Here is a 20,043-nt window from a genome sequence, read left to right on the forward strand (position 1 = left end):
ACAAACACCTCACCAAGAAAATTGAAGAAGAACTCAATACATAAATTTAAAACTGAGAGAGCAGGTTTAGCTAACAGAATAAGCCAGATAGAGAAAAGAATCAGTGACATCAAAGACAGGCAACTAGAGATGCTACAGAGAGAGGAGGAGAGAGACTCATGAATTAAAAAAAAAAAAACTGAGACAGCTCTACAAGCATTGTCTGACTCCATCAAAAAGAGCAATATAAGAATAATGGGTATCTCAAAAGAAGAAGAGAGCCTATTCAAACAAATAATTAATGAGAATTTCCCAAACTTCCCAAACTTATAGAAAGAGTTAGAGTCCTAAACCAAAGAAGCAAACAGAACACTAAATTACCTGATCCCAAACAGACCTCCAAGCCACATAATAATAAAATTATCAAAAATCAATGACAAAGAAAGAATACTCAAGGCTTCTAGGGAAAAGAACATAACATATAAAGAAAAGCCCATTAGGTTATCATCAGATTTCTCAACACAAATTCTACAAGCCAGAAGAGAGTGAACCCAAACATTCAAAGTACTAAGAGAGAAATTACCATCCAAGAATACTATATCCATCATAGTTACCCTTCAAATATGAAGGAGAAATAAAAAACTTTTGTAGACATACAGAAGCTGAGGGGATTTACAACCAGAAAAAAAATCCACTGCCGGAAATACTCAGACACAAAGAACAAGAAAATTACCAGAGCAGTCAGGCAAGAGAAAGAAATAAAAGGCATCTATATTGGGAAAGAAGAAGTAAAGGTATTTTTTGCAAATGACATGATCCTGTATATAGAAAACCCCAAAGACTCCACCAAAAAAACTATTAGAACAATAAACCAATATAGTAAATTTGCAGGATACAAAATCAATATACAAATTCTATTGCTTTCTTATATGCCAATGACAAAACTTCATAAAATGAACTAAAAAAAACAACTTATTTTATAATTGCAACAAAAAAATAAAATACCTAGTAGTAAACTTAGCAAAGGATGTGAAGGACTTATATACTAAAAACTATAAAACAGATTCTTCCCAAGGGGTGGCAAGATGGCAATGGAGTAGGCGGACATACCAACTTCCACCTCCCAGAGCCAAAGTGGATTACAACTTAATTTTAAGAACCATCATCTTGAAAAACCAACTTTGGACTAAACTAAGAGGACTCTTTAACCAAGGAACACTGAAGAAGCCACACTGAGACTGGTAGGAAAAGCAGAAAGGAGGAGAGGGCTGCCCAGCTCCCCAGAACAAATTGCAGCCCAGATGGACTTGCATGGTGGGAAGTGAGTTTAGCAGAGAGAGGAGGGTCCTGGGCCCCAGGAACAAAGCCCCAGCCTGCAGCCCCAGAGCCTAGAAGAAGCATACAGACAGTATTTAGCTGCAAAACAAGTCAGGATACAGTTTGTGAGAAAGAGACAGATTTCTCAGACCCAGGATTCCTCTTAAAAGGACTGTGCAGAAAACTTCTTTCACAATCACTAACCCCAGATGCTGGGAGACTGGGAGAGTTGAGAGGACCAGAGTAGCAGGAAGAGAGTGTAATCTAGGAGGCACAGGGAGAAACACTTTGAGGGATAGCCACCCTAACCCCTGGGCTGAGTCACCCCCAAAATCTAATATGAATACTTCCCCTGGAACCAGCAATACCAGCAAAGGGAAGCAGGACATCAGCCAAACAAGCTCTCCCACAGCACTCAGAGCAGAGTCACTTAGAAGGAGGGAGACTTCAGGAATACAGTATTCAGTGCTAAGGTCTGAGCAGCAGCGCCTCCACCCACACTGCTGAAGGCTCGCGGGAGGGCTAACTGTGGTGGGACACAGAAGCATGGTACAATAAGCGGGGGCAGAAGCTGGGCCAGCCATGACTGAGGCCTGGCATGAGCTGTCTCACCCGGCAAGAGCAGAAGGGGTGCACGAAAGCAGTCCAGTCCGGCTGTAGGTTGGGTGAGCAAGAGCAGTCCTGCCTGCAATCCCACCCAGAGGGGAAAGGGGAAAGATGGTGAACTGCAGAGACCCATGGTTGAGCATAGACACACAGCCCCACCCAGCCCATGGGACCGAGGCTTGCGGATGGCACACGAGTGCGGCTTTGACCATGGGAGTAGGTGAAAGCCGGGGAACAGGTGGAGACCTGTGTCTAAGCATAGGTGCGCAGCCCCGCCTGTGGTGTTGAGGCTTGCAGCCCCGTCGCAGCATGCAGGCCAACCCACAGGGGCGGGGTGGGGCGAAGGCCGGGGCTTGCTGAGGCTTGTAGTCCAGGCATGTGAACACAGCCCCTTCCATGGAGGAAAGGTGGAAACCGCGTGACTGCCACAGCAGGTCAGTGCTGGCAACGCCCACACCCAAACACACAAGGCAGTGGCAGAGGGGGTGGCAGGCCTGCAGACAGACCACACCTAGGGAACACAGAGGCCACACCCATTGGACTCCAATGGCTACACCCTTCTTTTTTTTTCTTTTTTCTAACACCCTTCTTATACACAGACAAAATGGGAAAGCAGAGAAATGCAACCCAATTAAATCAAGAGAAATTCCCAGAAAAGGACTTGAATGAGTCAGATGTAACCAAATTACCAGATGTAGAGTTTAAAATAATGATAGCTATGATGCTCAAAATCTTAGAACAACAATAGATGGTCATAACAAACACATAAATAAAGAGATAGCAAGTATAAAAAAAAGGACATTGAAATAATAAAAAAGAATCAGTCAGAAAAGACAAATACAATATCAGAAATAAATACCACAAATGGAAGGAATTAAAAGCAGGATGGATGACACTGAGGATCAAATCAGCGAGTTAGAGGACAAGATAAACGAAGGCATGGAAGCAGAGCAGCAAAAAGAAGAGACTCAAAAAGTCTGAGGAAACTCTAAGACAGTTCTGTGAAAACATGAAAATAAATAACATTCGCATCATAGGGGTTCCTGAAGAAGAAGAGAAAGAACAAGGGATAGACACTTTGTTCAATCAAATCATAGCTGGAATATTCTCTAAATTGATGCAGGAAAAAGTCACACAAGTTAAAGGAGCATAGAGAATTCCATTAAAGGTAAACCCAAAGAAATCTACAAGACACATCATAATTAAAATACCAAAGCTAAGAGATAAAGAGAAGATATTAAATGCTGTTAGAGAAAAAAAGGCTATCACCTACAAAGGAGTCCCCATAAGGATGACATCTGATTTCTCACAGAAACAATTAAGGCCAGAAAGGAATTGCAAGAAATATTCAAAGTAATGTAGAACAAGAGCCTACAACCAACACTACTTTATCCATCGAGGCTATCATTTAAAATCAAAGGAGAAATAAAAAGCTTTCCAGACAAAAAAAAAACTCAAGAAATTCATTACAACCAAACCAATGCTGCAAGAAATGTTAAGGGGCCTGTTGTAAACAGATCAAAGAGGGAAAAGAATATAGCAAGAGTGGAATACAACTTTAAAGAATAAATGGCAAAAAACAACTACATATCAATAATAACCTTAAATGTAAATGAATTAAATGATCCAATCAAAAGACATAGGGTATTTGCATGAATAAGAAAACAGGACCCATACATATGCTGTCTACAAGAGAAACACCTCAAAATAAAAGATGCACATAGACTGAGGTAAAAGGATGGAAAAAATATTTCATCCAAATGGAAATGAAAAAAAGCTGGGGTGGCAATACTTATATCAGACAAAATGGACTTTAAAACAAAAGCTATAGTAAGAGATAAAGAAGGTCACTACATAATGATGAAGGGAGCAATCCAACAGGAAGATATAACCATTATAAATACGCAGCTAATATACGAGCACCTAAATATATAAAGCAGACTTTGATGGATATAAAGGGCAAGATCAACAGCAATACTATAATAGTATGGGATTTCAATACCCCACTAACATCACTAGACAGATCCTCAAGAAAGAAAATTAACAAAGAGACAGCAGACTTAAAGGCCGCAATAGATCACCTCGATTTAATAGATATCTTCAGAAACTTTCACCCTAAAGCAGCAGAATATACATTCTTTTCAAGTGCTCAGGGTACATTCTCTAGGATAGACCACATGTTAGGGCACAAAAGCGGTCTTATCAAATTTAAGAAGATTGAAATCATATCGAGCACTTTCTCTGATCACAATGGCATGAAATTAGAAATCAACCACAACAGAAAAACTGAAAAATACTCAAACACTTGGAAACTAAATAGCATGTTATTAAATAACAAATGGATTAACAATGAGATCAAAGAAGAAATTTAAAAATTCTTAGAAACAAATGATAATGAGCATAAAACAACTCAAAATTTATGGGACACAGCAAAAGCAGTCCTGAGAGGGAAGTTCACAGCATTACAGGCACCCCTTAAGAAGCTAAAAAAAAGCTCAAATAAACAACTTGACCCTGCATCTAAAAGAACTAGAAAAAGAACAGCAAGTAAAGCCCAGAGGTACTAGAAGGAAAAAAATAATAAAGATCAGAGCAGAAATAAATGACATAGAGGCTAAAGAAACAATACAGAGAATCAATAAAGCCAGCAGCTGGTTCTTTGAAAAGATAAACAAGATCAATGAACCTTTAGCCAGACTCACCGAGAAAAAAAGAGAGAGGACTCAAATAAATAAAATTCAAAATGAGAGTGGAGAAATAACAACTGATACAACAGAAATACAAAGGATTGTAAGAAAATACTATGAAGAACTGTATGCCAAAAAACTAGACAACCTAGATGAAATGGACAAATTTCTGGAAATATATAATCTTTTAAAAATCAATCAGGAAGAATCAGAAAACCTAAATAGACCAATTACAACAAATGAGATCGAAACAGTTATCAAAATGCTCCCAATAAAGAAAAGCCCAGGACCAGATGCCTTCACTGGTGAATTCTACCAAATATTCAAAGAACTAACTCCTATCCTTCTCAAACTATTTCAAAAAATTCAAGAGGAAGGAAGACTTCCAAGCTCCTTTTATGAGGTGAGCATTATACTGATTCCAAAACCAGGCAAAGACAATACAAAGAAAGAAAATTATAGGCCAATATCTCTGATGAATTTAGATGCTAAAATTTTCAACAAAATATTAGCAAACTAGATCCAGCAATATATGAAAAAAAATTCATACACCATGATCAAGTGGGATTTATACTTGGGAGGTAAGGCTGGTACAATATTCACAAATCAATCTATGTGATTCATCACATAAACAAAAGGAAGGAGAAAAACCACATGATCATTTCAACAGATGCAGAAAAAGCATTTGATAAAATCCGGCACCCCATTCATGATCAAAACTCTCAGCAAAGTGGGAATACAGGAAACATACCTCAACATGATAAAGGCCATCTATGACAAACCCACAGCCAACATCATACTCAATGGGCAAAAATTAAAAGCAATCCTCATAAGATCAGGAAAAAGGCAGGGATGACCCTTTCACTACTCTTATTCAACATAGTTCTGGAAGTCCTAGCCACAGCAATCAGACAAGAAGAAGAAATAAAAGGCATCCAAATTGGAAAAGAAGAAGTAAAACTATTGTTATTTGTAGATATGATATTGTATATAGAAAAACCTAAAGTCTCAGTCAAAAAACTACTGGACCTGATAAATGAATTCAGCAAGGTGTCAGGATATAAAATTAATACTCAGAAATCAGAGACATTTTTAAACACCAACAATGGACTGTCAGAAAAAGAAATTAAGAAAATAATCCCCTTCAATATTGCAAACAAAAAAATAAAGTTCTTCAGAATCAATATAACCAAGGAGATTAAAGACTTGTACTTGGAAAATTATTAAACATTGATAAAAGAAATCAAGGAAGATACAAACAAGTGGAAGCATATACTGTAGTCATGGTTAGGAAGAATAAATATCATTAAAATGTCTATATTACCCAAAGCAATTTATAAATTCAAGTCAATACCAATTAAAATACTGATGACATACTTCAAAGATATAGAACAAATATTTCAAAAATTTATATGGAACCAAAAAAGAACATGAATAGTGTCAGCAATCTTGAAAAGAAAGAATAAAGTGGGAGGCATCACACTTCCTGATATCAAGTTATACTACATGGCCCTTGTACTCAAAACAGCTTGGTACTGGCATAAGAACAGGCATATAGAACAATGGAACAGAACAGAGAACCCAGAAATAAACCCAGACCTTTATGGACAACTGATATTTGACAAAAGAAGTAAGAGCATACAATGGAGTAAAGACAGCCTCTTCAACAAATGGTGTTGGGAAAATTGGACTACTACCTACAAAAAAATAAAACTAGACCACCTACTTACACCATCCACAAAAACAAACTCAAAATGAATAAAAGACTAAATGTAATCCATGAAACCATAAGCATCTTAGAAGAAAACATAGGCAGTAAGCTCACTAACATCTCTCGGAGCAATATATTTGCCGATTTATCTCCACAGACAAGGGAAATAAAAGACAGGATAAACAAATGAGACTACATCAAACTACAAAGCTTTTACACAGCTAAAGACAATAAGAACAGAATAAAAAGACAAACTACACAATCGGAGAACATATTCGACAATATGTCTAATAAGGGGTCAATAACCAAAATGTATAAAGAACTTGTAAAACTCAACACCAGGAAGATAAAAAATCCAATCAAAATATGGGCAAAAGAAATGAACAGACACTTCTCCAAAGAGGACATACAGATGGCCAATAGGCATATGAAAAAGTGCTCAACATCACTAATCATTAGAGAAATGCAAATTAAAACCACAATGAGATCACACTAGTCAGAATGGTGTTCATCAACAAAACAACACAGAATAAGTGCTGGTGAGGATGTGGCGAAAAGGGAACCCTTCTGCACTGCTGGTGGGAATGCAGACTGATGCAGCCACTGTGGAAAACAGTATGGAGATTCCTCAAAAAATTAAAAATTGAACTGCCTTTTGACCCAGCTATCCCACTTTTAGGAATATACCCCAAGAACACCATAGCACTGTTTCAAAAGGAGAAATGCACTCCCATGTTTAGGACAGCATTGTTCACAATAGCAAAGATCTGGAAACAGCCCAAGTGTCTGTCAGTGAACGAGTGGATTTAAAAGCTATGGTACATATATACAATGGAATACTATGGGGCCATGAAAAAGAAGGAAATCTTACCTTTTACAACAACATGGATGGACCTGGAAACTATTATGTTAAGTGAAATAAGCCAGGCAGAAAAAGAAAAATATCATATGACCTCACTCATTTGAGGAATCCAATGAACAATGTGAACTGAGGAATGGAATTGACACAGAGGAGAGATCGAAGGGACCAGAGGAAAAGAGGACAGTGGGAAAGGGAATGATGGGATGGGATCAACCTGAAGGGAAGGGTGAGGGCGCTATGAGAAGAGGGGCAAGGGAGATGTTGAGGGGAATACAGGGGAGGGGGATGCATTTGTAGCAACACTAGAATCTATGTAAACACAATAAATTAAAATCAATTTAAAAAAACTACAAAACATTATTGAAAGAAATTGAAAAAGACACATGAAATGGAAGAGTATTCCATGTTCATGGATTAGAAAATCAACATATTTAAAATGGTCATATTACCCAAAGCAACACACAAATTTAATACAATTCCCTTCAAATTGCCAATGTTGTTTCTTAAAAAAATAAACAAAAAATTATCAGGTTTGTATGTAACCATAGAAAACCCTGAATATCCAAATCAAACTTGAGGAAAAAGAATGAAGCCAGAGGTATAATACCACCTGACTTCAAATTATAGTATTGAGCCACAATAATCAAAACAGCATGGTATTGGCAGAAAAACAGACATACAGACCAATGGAACAGAATCGAGAGCCAAAAAATAAAACCATATATATGGACAAATCATCTTCGACACAGGAGCCAAAAAACACACAATGGAGAAAAGAAAGTCTCTTTAATAAATGGTGCTGGGAAAATTGGAAAGCCACATACAAAAGAATGAAACTTTACTACAGTTTGTCCCCCTGCACAAAAATTAATTCAAAATGGATCAAAGACCTAAATATAAGATCTGAAACAATAAATAACATAGAAGAAAACATAGGTACTTAGCTCATGGACCTTGGTCATAGAGAATAATTTATGAATTTGACTCCAAAGGCAAGGGAAGTAAAGGCAACAATAAATGAATAGAACTATATCAAACTAAAAAGCTTCTGCACAGCAAAAGAAACTGACGATAAAACAAAAGGACAGCCAGCCAAATGGGAGGTGATATTTACAAACAACAGTTCTGATAAGGGGTTAATATCCAAAATATATAAAAAAATCTCACAAAGCTTAGCAACAAACAAGCAAACTATCAATTAAAAAACGGGGAGAGGACCTGAATAGACACTTCTTCCAACAGATAATACAAATGGCCAACAGATAATGAAAAGATGCTCATCTTCGCTAACTATTAGAGAAATGCAAATCAAAACTACAATGAGATATCACCTCACACCTGTTAGATTGGCTATTATCAACAGGACAGGTAATAACAAGTGTTGGAGAGGCTGTGGAAAAAAAGGAACCCTCATTCACTGCAGGTGGGAATGCAAATTATATAGTACAACCATCGTTGAAGAAAGTATTGAAGTTCCTCAAAAAATTAAGAATAGAACTACCATATCACCCAGCAATGCCACTACTGGTTATCTATGCCCAAAACTCAAAAACACATGCACTCCAATGTACATCACTTCATTATTCACAGTGGCCAAAACATGGAAACAACCAAAGTGTTTCCCAGTAGAGGATTGGATAAAGATGTGGTACATATATACAAATGAATAGTACTCAGTCATAAGAAATAATGACCTGTTGCCATTTACGACTACATAGATGGACCTTGAGAACACTATACTGAGTGAAATAAGTAAATCAGAAAAAGCTAAGAACTATATGATTTCACATAAAGGTGGAATATAAAACTGAGACTCATAGACATAGATAAACATGAAGTGGTTACCATGGGGAGGGGGATGTAGAGGAGGGAGATGGGAGGAAGGGTGGGGAGAATGCTGTAAAGAAGAACAAATATAAGGTGATGGAAAATGATTTGACTTTGGGTGATGGGTATACAACATAATCAATAGTTCAAATACTATAGAAATGTTTACCTGAAACCTATGTACACTTATTGATCAATGTCACCCTGTTAAATATAATTTTCTGAATAAATTTTTTTTAAAAGATAAATATTGTTAAAATGAAGGAAAACTTGTTAAACAATTAAATTGCAACCTGCTTTTCATTATAACTAAGCCAATTTAAGAACCATGAGCTATCAGCCAAAATTTAGAAATATAAATTTGGTTGATATTTAAGGCCAAAATTATATTGGTTTGTATAAAAAAATATATAACCTAATTTGCAGTTAGGCTGAGAAGAGTTCACTGAGTTTTTTCTACATTTCTAATAAAACATAGGTTTGAATGATTACCACTGATAATCTTGCTGCATATTTCTCCTGAAATGGACTATCACTCATATATTGGAAAGACGATACTATTCTTGATCGGTATATCATATATTTAAGATTATTTTCCTACTGATACAGTTGTTTTCATCCATCTGTTCATACCAAATGGACTCATTTGATGACCAGCAAAGCTCACAGATGTGCTTATAGTAAGTCTACTTAAACTAAATAGAGTCTGAATTCATAGCCTCATTAGCACTGTATTTTAACCAATTTGTACTGTGAGAGATGGGGGATGGGGAGGGTGTATATATTAAATAGTTTCTGTTTTTTCTTTAACTGAAAGCTTTTTCTGTATATCAGAGATGACAATGAAAATGCTTATCGGGGTCAGAAAGGTTATATAAAAGAAACAGGCCACATGGGAACTGATATACCAGAGACTACATGCTCATCTGCAGAGAATGTAAGTTTAATGTTGCCAGATGTTCCATTTATTTCATGAAAAAAAAAATTTTTAAGTGAAAACTTCCTAGTATATGTTTATATATAATTAAGAATATAAATCCATTATATGATTCAAGCAACACATGTGAAACATAGCCTACAGCGACTAGTTTATAAAATGAAAATAAAGTTACCAGCATCTATTCACAACTTTCTCATTTCCTTATTAAAATCTGATTTATTGAGCCTGACCAGGCGGTAGCACAGTGAATAGAGCATTGGACTGGGATGCAGAGGACCCAGGTTCAAGACCCAGAGGTCACCAGCTTGAGTGCGGGCTCATCTGGCTTGAGCAAAAACGTTCACAAGCTTGGACCCAAGGTCGCTGGCTCAAGCAAGGGGTTACTCGGTCTGCTGTAGCCCCACGGTCAAGGCACATATGAGAAAGCAATCAATGAACAACTAAGGTGTCACAATGAAAAACTGATGATTGATGCTTCTCATCTCTCTCTGTTCCTGTCTGTCTGTTCCTATCTATCCCTCTCTCTGATTCTCTGTCTCTGTAAAATAAATAAATAAATAAATAAATAAATAAATAAATAAATAAATAAATAAATCTGATTTATTGAATATCTGAGAAAAACTGGGTTGAGTTTTTTAGTTGGGCTCATATAGCGCTAACATGTGTCGTGTAATACAGCAAATCCACACTGTACTGCTGATGTGGGAAGATGAAAGGATCTACTTTCTGAGGCAAAGTTTAATATATTGCTCACAAAAATTAAGGGATATTTCAAAATGAATATGAAGAGATAAAATATCCCCTAATTTTTGTTAGCAGTATAGAAAATCTGTCCTGCAAACCACATGTCCCTACCATTGTCCCAGAATCTGAAGACTCTTCTAGGAAGTGTAGGTGTGTTACGGTGCTGCATCATGTGCATGATGGGTCATGCCTGGCAGATTCCTATTTACTGGGAATCTTACCTTGTCAGGTTTTGGTTATTCTTCCACAGCACCTTGACTGTAATAATAATAAATAGAACAACATTGCTGATGAGTATAATGGTCACAGGTAGAATGAATGACCACACCAATGGACTTTCCATAGCACCCTTTTCTCGACCTGCCAGCCAACAGCTGTGGAGAGAAAAGAAATAATTTCAGAAAACTAAGAAACGTATACATACAGGTTCTTTGTACTATTATTATTATTGACGTTCACTCCACTGAAAGAGAATATCCCTTTGCATCCTATAGATTTGAGATGACTTTCAAGAATTTAACTTATTAGAAAAATGAAATGATGGGTATGCAACATAATTGAATGACAAGATAATCTGGACTTGTTATCTTTGAATATATGTATCCTGATTTATTGATGTCACCCCATTAAAAAAATAAAATTATTATAAGATAAAAAAAAGAAAAAAAAAAGAAAAATGAAATGGTTCTGCTGTGTTCCTCAATGGGACGGTATGGGTTAGTGGAAAGAAAATGGGTTTATGAGTCAGGTGGTCCCAACTTTAAATATCAGTCTCTGTTATCTACTAGGTATCTCTCTTTAAGTAAGCTATTGTATTAATTTATTTTTGAATGTGTAGCAATCTATATGACTCACAATTTAAATAGTGCAAACATTCATAGAGAGATAAGGTCCCCTCCTACAATTATCCATAGTCACTACGTTTCTATCTACTGCGGTAATCAATGTTTCTTATGTATTCTTCTAGATTTAGGCTTTGCATACACCAACAAATATACATTTTTTTCCTGATGTTTAAACAAATGATAACATATGATACTTCTATACATTACTTAACAACATATCTTGGAGATCATTCAACATCAAAATAAAACGATAGTCCTCGTTATTTGTTAGAGTTATATATTATTACACTATTTTGTTATACTATAAATTATTTAAACAGTATCTTATTAATTGACAGTTTTTAAAGTTTAACGTTTAAAAATATTTGAGAATTTAAACTCATTGCATCAGTTTTTGTTTTGTTTTGTTGTTGCTATCTGTGGTGGTGGTTTGGTGGTGTTTCTTTCTCAAATGTGAAATGTAGTAATCATTTCCTGGCATTGCTGTGAGAATTAATTGATTCATTTAATAAGTACTTATAGAGTATGCTATGTGACAGAGACCAAGATATTATCAGTGAACAAAAAAACAAACAAACCAAATTCCTTCTTTAGTGAATTTATTTCAGCACAGAGAAATAGATAAAACTAACAAATTATATATATATATATATATAGTGACAAGTGCTGTGGAGGAATATAAAACAGGTAACAAAGGTATGTATTACTATGTATGTGTGCAGGGATTCATTTTAATACAATGGTCAAGAAAAGCCTTATAGAAAAGAAGTGATATTTGAGGAAGGATCTGAAGTCGATGAGGGGGAAGGGGATTCCAGGCAGAGAAAACAGCAAGTGCAAAGGCCCTGAGTTGAGAGTTTATGAAATAGCAAAGAAGCTAGAGTGACCAGAATAGAGTATGCAAATGCAATTAGTAACAAGATGTAAATTATGTCAGTGCTTTATAGGTGATTGTATGTACTCTTGGCAAGAAGGAGAAACTTGATATAATGTCTTTAAGTTTGAAAAGTATTATACTAGCTACATGCAAACATCAGAGAAAAGCCCATACAAAAATAAGAAATTCGCTAGATTATTGCAATAATCTGGTGGCCTGGACCAGCAGAATAGATGTTATGAAATAATCTAGTTCCAACTAATTTGAAAGAATCCATGCACCTTTATGTTCATTGCAGCATTATTTACAATAGCTAAGATTTGGAAGCCCAGATCTCCATCAGTAGATGAGTGGATAACAAAGCTGTGGTACATTTATACAATGAACTAGCTGGCTATAAAAAAAAAAAAAAGAAAAAAAGAAGAAGAAAATCTTACCCTTCACAACAGCATAGATGGACCTGGAGACCATTATGCTAAGTGAAATAAGCCAGTAAGAGAAAGACAAGTACTGTATGAATTCACTCAAATATGGAATCTAATGAACAAAATAAACTAACAAACAAAATAGAAATAGACTCATAGATGGAGTATAGACTGACCGCTGTCAGAGGGGAGGTGGTTGGAAGGGCAGGGTGAGAAAGTTAAGGGGATTAAGGACACAAACAAACAAACAAACGCGTAGACACAGAGTTCAGCATGTTGATTACCAGAAGGGGGGTTAGGTAGAAGAGGGTACAGGAGGGACAAATGGTGATGTTAGGAGACTTGACTTGATGTAGTGAACACACAGTGCGATAAACAGATGATATATTATAGAATTGTACACCTGAAACTTATATAATTTTATTAACCAATGTTACCCTAATAAATTCAATAAAAAAGAAATAGTAAGGCCCAGACATATTTAAAAGTAAAGCAAAATGATTTATGGATAGGTTAGATATGAGATGTAGGAGAATTAAGGGTGACTTCAAAGTCTTTGGCCTGAGTACCTAGAGGAATGGAATTACCATTAACTGAGATGGGAAGATGATGGAAAGAGTGGGTTTGGGAGGGAAGACCAGGAGATGTCCTATTAGACAACTAAGTCGAAGTGTCAGATGGCATTTGATTAATGTGAGGAGCTCTGGTATACATTTGGCATTCAATAATGTATGTTTTCTTTCCCCTGTAGGTAAAATACTGTTATTATACATGTTAAGGCATTTCTAAAATGTTTTGCTTGGACTTTTGTTATAATTTAAATTATTATAAATCACATTTCTAATCTGAATGTCCTACAAGGAAATTAGAATGATGTTTAGGTCTCTGTAATTAATGATAGGTCTCCAACCTATCATTACATAGAATAGGTTTATCCTTAAATAAAATGGTGGCCCTGGCCAGTTGGCTCAGTAGCGGAGCATCGCCCTGGCGTGCAGGAGTCCCGGGTTTGATTCCAGTCAGGGCACACAGGAGAAGCGCCCATCTGCTTCTCCACCCCTCCCCCTCTCCTTCCTCTTTGTCTCTCTCTTCCCCTCCCGCAGCCAAGGCTCCATTGGAGCAAAAGTTTGCCCGGGTGCTGAGGATGGCTCTGTGGCCTCTGCCTCAGGCGCTGGAATGGCTCTGATTGCGGCAGAGCGATGCCCCAGATGGGAAGAGCATCACCCCGTGGTGGGCATGCCGGGTGGATTCTGGTCGGGTGCATGCGGGAGTCTGTCTGACTGCCTCCTCGTTTCCAACTTCAGAAAAATGCAAAAAAAACCAAACAAACAAAAAACAAAAAAAAATAAATAAAATGGTGACATAGAGCAAATTTATCTTCTGGACTTCTGGCTTCGCTTTCCCTTCACCTGCAACTGAAGAACAACTCCTGTCATCCTTCATCTTACAATTTCCTACACAAAAGAAATGAAGGCACTTGGGTAAGAATTTAATGAAATCCTGATGGGAAGTACTTTCAAATCTCGAGAATCTTCTCCAGTGACTAAGCTAGTGGCCATCAATAGTTTTAAATGAAAAAGATGAACACAGTTCTTAACTAGGCAGCCTGAAGAAACACTGTTTAAAAAGGGAATAAAAGATCAAGAAAGAAAATGAATAATCCAACTCTACTGGATAAAGGAGACTTACAAATTATTAAACAAGTAGACAAGTACTCTTGAGTTGTTTAAACTTTAGATGATACAATTTCTGAGAACTACTATTTGGACTATAGACTGTGTGTGTGTGTGTGTGTGTGTGTGTGTGTGTGTGTGTGTGTGTGTGTACCAATGTCTGTGAGATTCCTCAATTACCTGATACCGGTGGGGAAACCAAGAAGAGAAACAGGCCTGGATACTCATGGTCATTAGTAAGTGTGCACTATGAGGGGACTCCATCTTACCCCCTCTATCCAGTTTACTACTTGAACAGACAGTGATGCTGAATTTGTTCTCATAACAGCCTCTCCCTTTGTTATTTTTAATTTAATAACTTGGATCTTGAGAAATAGACTGTTGAGGAGAGAGATGGATCCTACAGTGAGACTAACCCTTGCAGATATGGAACAAGATTTCTAGAGTTGGGAATGGAGAGACATACAGTTGAGATTAAACTAACAAATAACTATGGATCTGAGGTCTGGAGAGCATCATCCTAAGTGGATTTTGGATGAAGTGTTTAACTCCTTGGTGATTTTGCCATGAGGTACATCATGAAGACAGCTTTATCATATAAAGCATACATTTGAATAATTTTTTCTTTTAGCATTATAATTTCTCATCATTACCTCAACCCTACAGAAAAGTCTAAAAACAGCCTATGTGATGATGGTACAGAGAATTGAGGGATAGAGTATTAAAGAGGAATGTGGTCCGCCCTGCACTAACCCCTGAATTGGGTCCTTCTTGCAGAGATAGCAGTACCAGGAGAACTGGGTTAGGGGTTTTAGGTATCACTAGAAGAGCAGGGAGCAGTGAGAGAAGAGCATGGGATATTCAGGCTCAACTACTGGGAAGATAACTCAGAAAAACAACAACAAAAAAAGCCCCTCTTCTTTCTAAATAAATCATGAAGGGATATGACCCTTGATGCCTGGGTATAGGGTGGAAATGGGGGATAAGGGTTCAAGAGGAGGCAGATGTTCCACATCCTTTCTTCTCTTCCCAACTTCTCTTATCAGTCACCTAGTGTCCTCCCTAACATTTAATACTGTATTCAGGAGAAAATCAGGAAGGAATCAGCTCTCAATTATTTAGAGCTCAGTGTGAATAAATTTAAGACAGTAGGCTTCTTTCTCCTAAAGGCTTTTATAGTGGTAGGTCTAGCCCTGTGCCTAATTTAGAGTAGGAAATTAATAATGCAATTTAAATTGAATTACCTCTCCTGTGAGATATTTGTGTCTTATCCTCATCTTTAAGTGTGAAATTCAAATTTTAAAATTCATTAAAAGATACATACCCCTAATTAAACAGAGAAAATAATCCCAGAAGTATATGTCACCTAAAATCAAACCAGACAAGTATCCTCTTATTCTATGTATATAGCTAGGAACGGTTACCCTGGGAAATAAGTGAGCCTCCTAACACCACCACCTTCCTTTGGGTGTACTTGTACATTTCCAAAAGTTTTATTTTGATTTGACTTGGTTTGGGTCTTAAGGTGAAATCTGGGGATAAGAATGGTTGGATCATAGAATGAGAAGAGGGGATCAGTTAAAGAACAGTGTCACTCGGTAGCAGAAATACTCATGAAAAGTTCAGTTCAGCTTTCTTCTTTTCTTCTCCACATAAAAAGCAAACATCATACATTTTAGGTACTTTCATTATTAATAGTTAGTTATTCATGCTGGAGTCACAGGGAAAATTTGTTAAGTGTAATAAATCATGATGAAATATTCATTAAATCATATAAACATAGAATTGGCTCATAAACATGGATAGTGCTCTTCAAGTTATAAAATGTTTTCACATTTGTTTGCTGATAGTAACTCCTGAGCAGGTATTATTATTATTGTTATTTCTATTTTCTAGATGAGAAAACTAAGATAAGTTGTTACTAAGGATCACACCTATTTTATCCTATAATTTTTCACACTTAATAAAACATTCAATGTAACATAAGAAAGTTCAAATTTATAAATTTAGAAGGTAAATACTTGCTTTGCCAAATGATTTATCATGGGAAATTTTCACGTCACCATATTTAAAATATAATGTGCTCTTTGAGAATTTGAAACACCAACTCAGAATATGACAATTATAAAGTGAAATGCATATATACAATGACACTTGGACTTAACATCACTGGATAATTGAGTTGCACCCTTATATCAAAGAAGTAAACATTTAAAAAATATATAAACTCACATTTCTTCTTCCCGGTAGTATAATTCCCATTTTGTATCGTTCCTATTTTTTAAAAAAATAATTCCCACTGTCATAGCCACCACAATAGCTGGGATTCCTAGGTGATAATGAGAGGCATAGAATTAATAATTTACTCAAGACTGGGATTAATTATAAATGACCATGAATGAACTGACCTTTTTCAGGATGCATTGTTCTTTCCACTATAGACAATGTACTAAATGACCCTACAGATGTAGGTCAACAGTTTTCAAAATATTTTTCATAAGGAGTCCCTCTAATTGTCTTTTTAAAAACATTTCAAGTATCTAGAAAGATTTTTGTGGTCTAAATCTCAAATCAAATGAATAGAGATGCTGAAGGAAATTAACATCGTCACGTTCTCTTATGATATATCTAGTAGAGCTGCCTTGATCCATCTGCCTCCACAGGAGTATGAGCTCTGAGGCAGAAGGCACTTCCACTGATCTCTAAATTTTCCACCTCCCCTTACCTCAAGGCCTCGTACTAGTAGGCCTTCAACAAGCATTTGTTTAAATTAAATCATTTCAACAAAATTAAATTCCTGAGTAAGTAGAGAAGCAAATATATATTTACCCCATCCAATTAAAGAGGCGTAAAGAATGAAACGTCGAGGAAGAGGCTTCATGGTCCTAATCAGAAGAAAGTAGAGCTGTGTGGCACTGAGTCCGGTCCAGGTAAATGTCACCAACAGAAAATAGTGCAGCAAGGCAGCCATCACTGTGCAAGTGGGATTCCGAGGGACATTATTGTTCAGGTTGGATATTTCATTATTACTAGAAACAGGAATATCGGTGTCCTTTGAATTCTTATTGGAGTTTCCAATTCCAAACACAAAGAGAAGGTTGAAAATCAGCATTGACATGCATAGATTGACTAAAACCCAGGTTACTGAGGTTTTTCTGAATTTCCTGAAAATAAAAGTAAATAGAATTAGAATAACAAATGAAATAACCAAAAAAACATACATTCAAGTAACATTGTAAGGGAACAAAGGAATATTATTACCCAATGTAAATCCAACTCATAGCCCAGCAGTTCTAGCTGGTAAATTCACCTTCCCAACTACCTCAGAAAAATCATACTCTCCTCTTACTGGCAAATGTCACCCATTAAATTTAACTTGAATTAATATATACATTTTGAAAGAATAAGGCCAGATATAATTTTAGCTAACTGTAATTTTAAGTAATATTGAACTTATTACTTTTAAACTAACAAAATGGTATAAGGTTTAATTTATATTATAATTAAAGAGTGAGGCTTCTGTAAACATTTTAAAAATTAATTCAAAATGGGTCAAAGACCTAAAAATAAGAAAAATAAATAAATTACATAGAAGAAAACATAGGTACTAAACTTATGGCTCTTAGCTATAGAGAATATTTTATGAATTTGACCCCAAAGGCAACAATAAATGAATGGGACTACAACAAACTAAAAAGCTTCTGCACAGCAAAAGAAACTAACAACAAAACAAAAAGGCAACCAACCAAATGACAGGTGATATTTATAAACAAAAGTTTCAATAAGGGTTTAGTATCCAAAATATATGAAGAACTCACAAAGCTCAGCAACAAAGAAGCAGACAATTAAAATGGGGGAGAGGACCTGAACAGACATACAAATGGCTCTGCAGTGACCGGCAACTCGAGTCAGGCTTGTTCTCATTACATTGGAAAGTACACTTTTAACAAAGGAATATAGTGACTAAATATATATAGAGAGAATGATAGGTTAGAAAATTATCATTTTTAACCACCAATAATAATATATTCCAGTAAGAATCATCAGTGGAGACCAAAACCATGGAGTGAAGTTGGGGGACAGCATATAGTCTCAAAGTATCACCCCATGGATTATTTATTATTTACAAAGAAATAAAGTGACCCTTAACAATGCAGAAATCTTGCAGATACCACTTTAAACAAGTAATCAAAGGTAACCAATAATGTGACAAACTGACATCCTGTACTACCTGCTTTGTCACAGGGAAGGACTTAATAATTTAGTATTCTCATAAAAAACATTTAACTGTATCCAATCATGAGAAAAATTTCAGACAAATACTAAATTGTCGACTATTCTACCTCCTACAAAATAACTAGCTTGAGTACTTCAAAAGTTTTAATGTCATGGAAGACCAAAACAAACAAAAGAAGCGCAGGAATTACTCTCCTAGGCTAAAGGAGACTAAACAACATGACTACTAAATAAACTGAGAGGGGAAACAGCTATGACAGACATTACTGGGACAACTGAAAGAAATTTGGATATGGACATGATAACAAAATAATAATGTTAACTTCCTGAATGAGAATAACGATATTATTCCACGTAGGAGAATACCCTTGTTCTTAAGAGATACATGCTTAAAGAATTTAGGGATGATAGTCATGATGCCTACAACTTACTTTCAGAATTTCAGGAATAAAAGAGAAAAAGAGATAGAACAAAATAGTAATAATGGTGAATGTAAGTGAAAAGTATATGGGTGTTCTCTTTCAACTTTTTCAACTTTTCTGGTTTTTTTGTTGTTGTTGTTGAGTTTTGGGGGAGATTTATCGGTATCGCTTCCTACCCCGCCATTACTCTGACGTCATCCCACCTGCTTGTTTTTTTTTAAATAAACCTTCAGGGGAAATTTTAAACAGCAAAAGCTTTAAAATAAAAAATTATAAATCTACATATCTAAGCCAACAGTTGTGAAAGAATGTAGTAGAGAGAAGATGAATTCATTTTGTTATATCTTGAGTGTGAGAGGAGAACCAGGTGAGAATGCACAATAGACCCATTTATTCCACAGATATTCCTCTACTGTGAGCCAGGTACTGTGGCCAGCCCTGATACAGTGAAGAAAACAAAATAAAACAAGTAACAGCAACAACAAAAATCAGAGGAGGTCACTGTTCTCATCAGTTTTCATGCTGATGAGAAAAACAGATAGTACACAAGCAAAGTAAAAATGATCAAGCTTACATTTCCAGATTGTTTAAAAACATAGCATATAACAAAAAATAACAAACGCTACATAAAATTTAACCTTGAGTGAGGGGGCCAAGGTGGAGAAAAATATGTATTTATAGGTCATTTTTAATTAGATTTTTTAAACTATGGAATTCAAAAGCTTTAAAAAGTTTCACCACTTGAAAACTTAATATATTTTAAAATTACTTTTATTTTCAAAAACTTTGCTGCTTAGCAATATTTCTTTCTTTTACAAATGCAAATCGGTAACTATGGTTTTATTCAACACAAAGGAACTGTGGTTGGTATTCATGAGCTACCAGACCATGT

At 36.0% G+C, this 20,043-nt stretch overlaps 1 protein-coding gene across 6 annotated transcripts in view; it reads right to left on the minus strand.

Moving 5' to 3' along the window:
• ADGRG7 (adhesion G protein-coupled receptor G7) overlaps positions 1–20,043 on the minus strand; it is an 80,064-nt gene that overhangs the window by 11,222 nt on the left and 48,799 nt on the right. For all 6 annotated transcript variants that reach the window (XM_066347163.1, XM_066347161.1, XM_066347164.1 and 3 more), the window contains 3 exons: positions 17,323–17,657; positions 16,726–16,822; positions 10,895–11,047 (listed from right to left, as the gene is read on the minus strand). In XM_066347163.1, the coding sequence (XP_066203260.1) occupies positions 10,895–11,047; positions 16,726–16,822; positions 17,323–17,657 (585 nt within the window). The remainder of the gene's footprint in view (positions 1–10,894; positions 11,048–16,725; positions 16,823–17,322; positions 17,658–20,043) is intronic.

The sequence above is a fragment of the Saccopteryx leptura genome, chromosome 8 (genome assembly GCF_036850995.1).
Source record: "Saccopteryx leptura isolate mSacLep1 chromosome 8, mSacLep1_pri_phased_curated, whole genome shotgun sequence".
Lineage (NCBI taxonomy): Eukaryota > Metazoa > Chordata > Mammalia > Chiroptera > Emballonuridae > Saccopteryx > Saccopteryx leptura.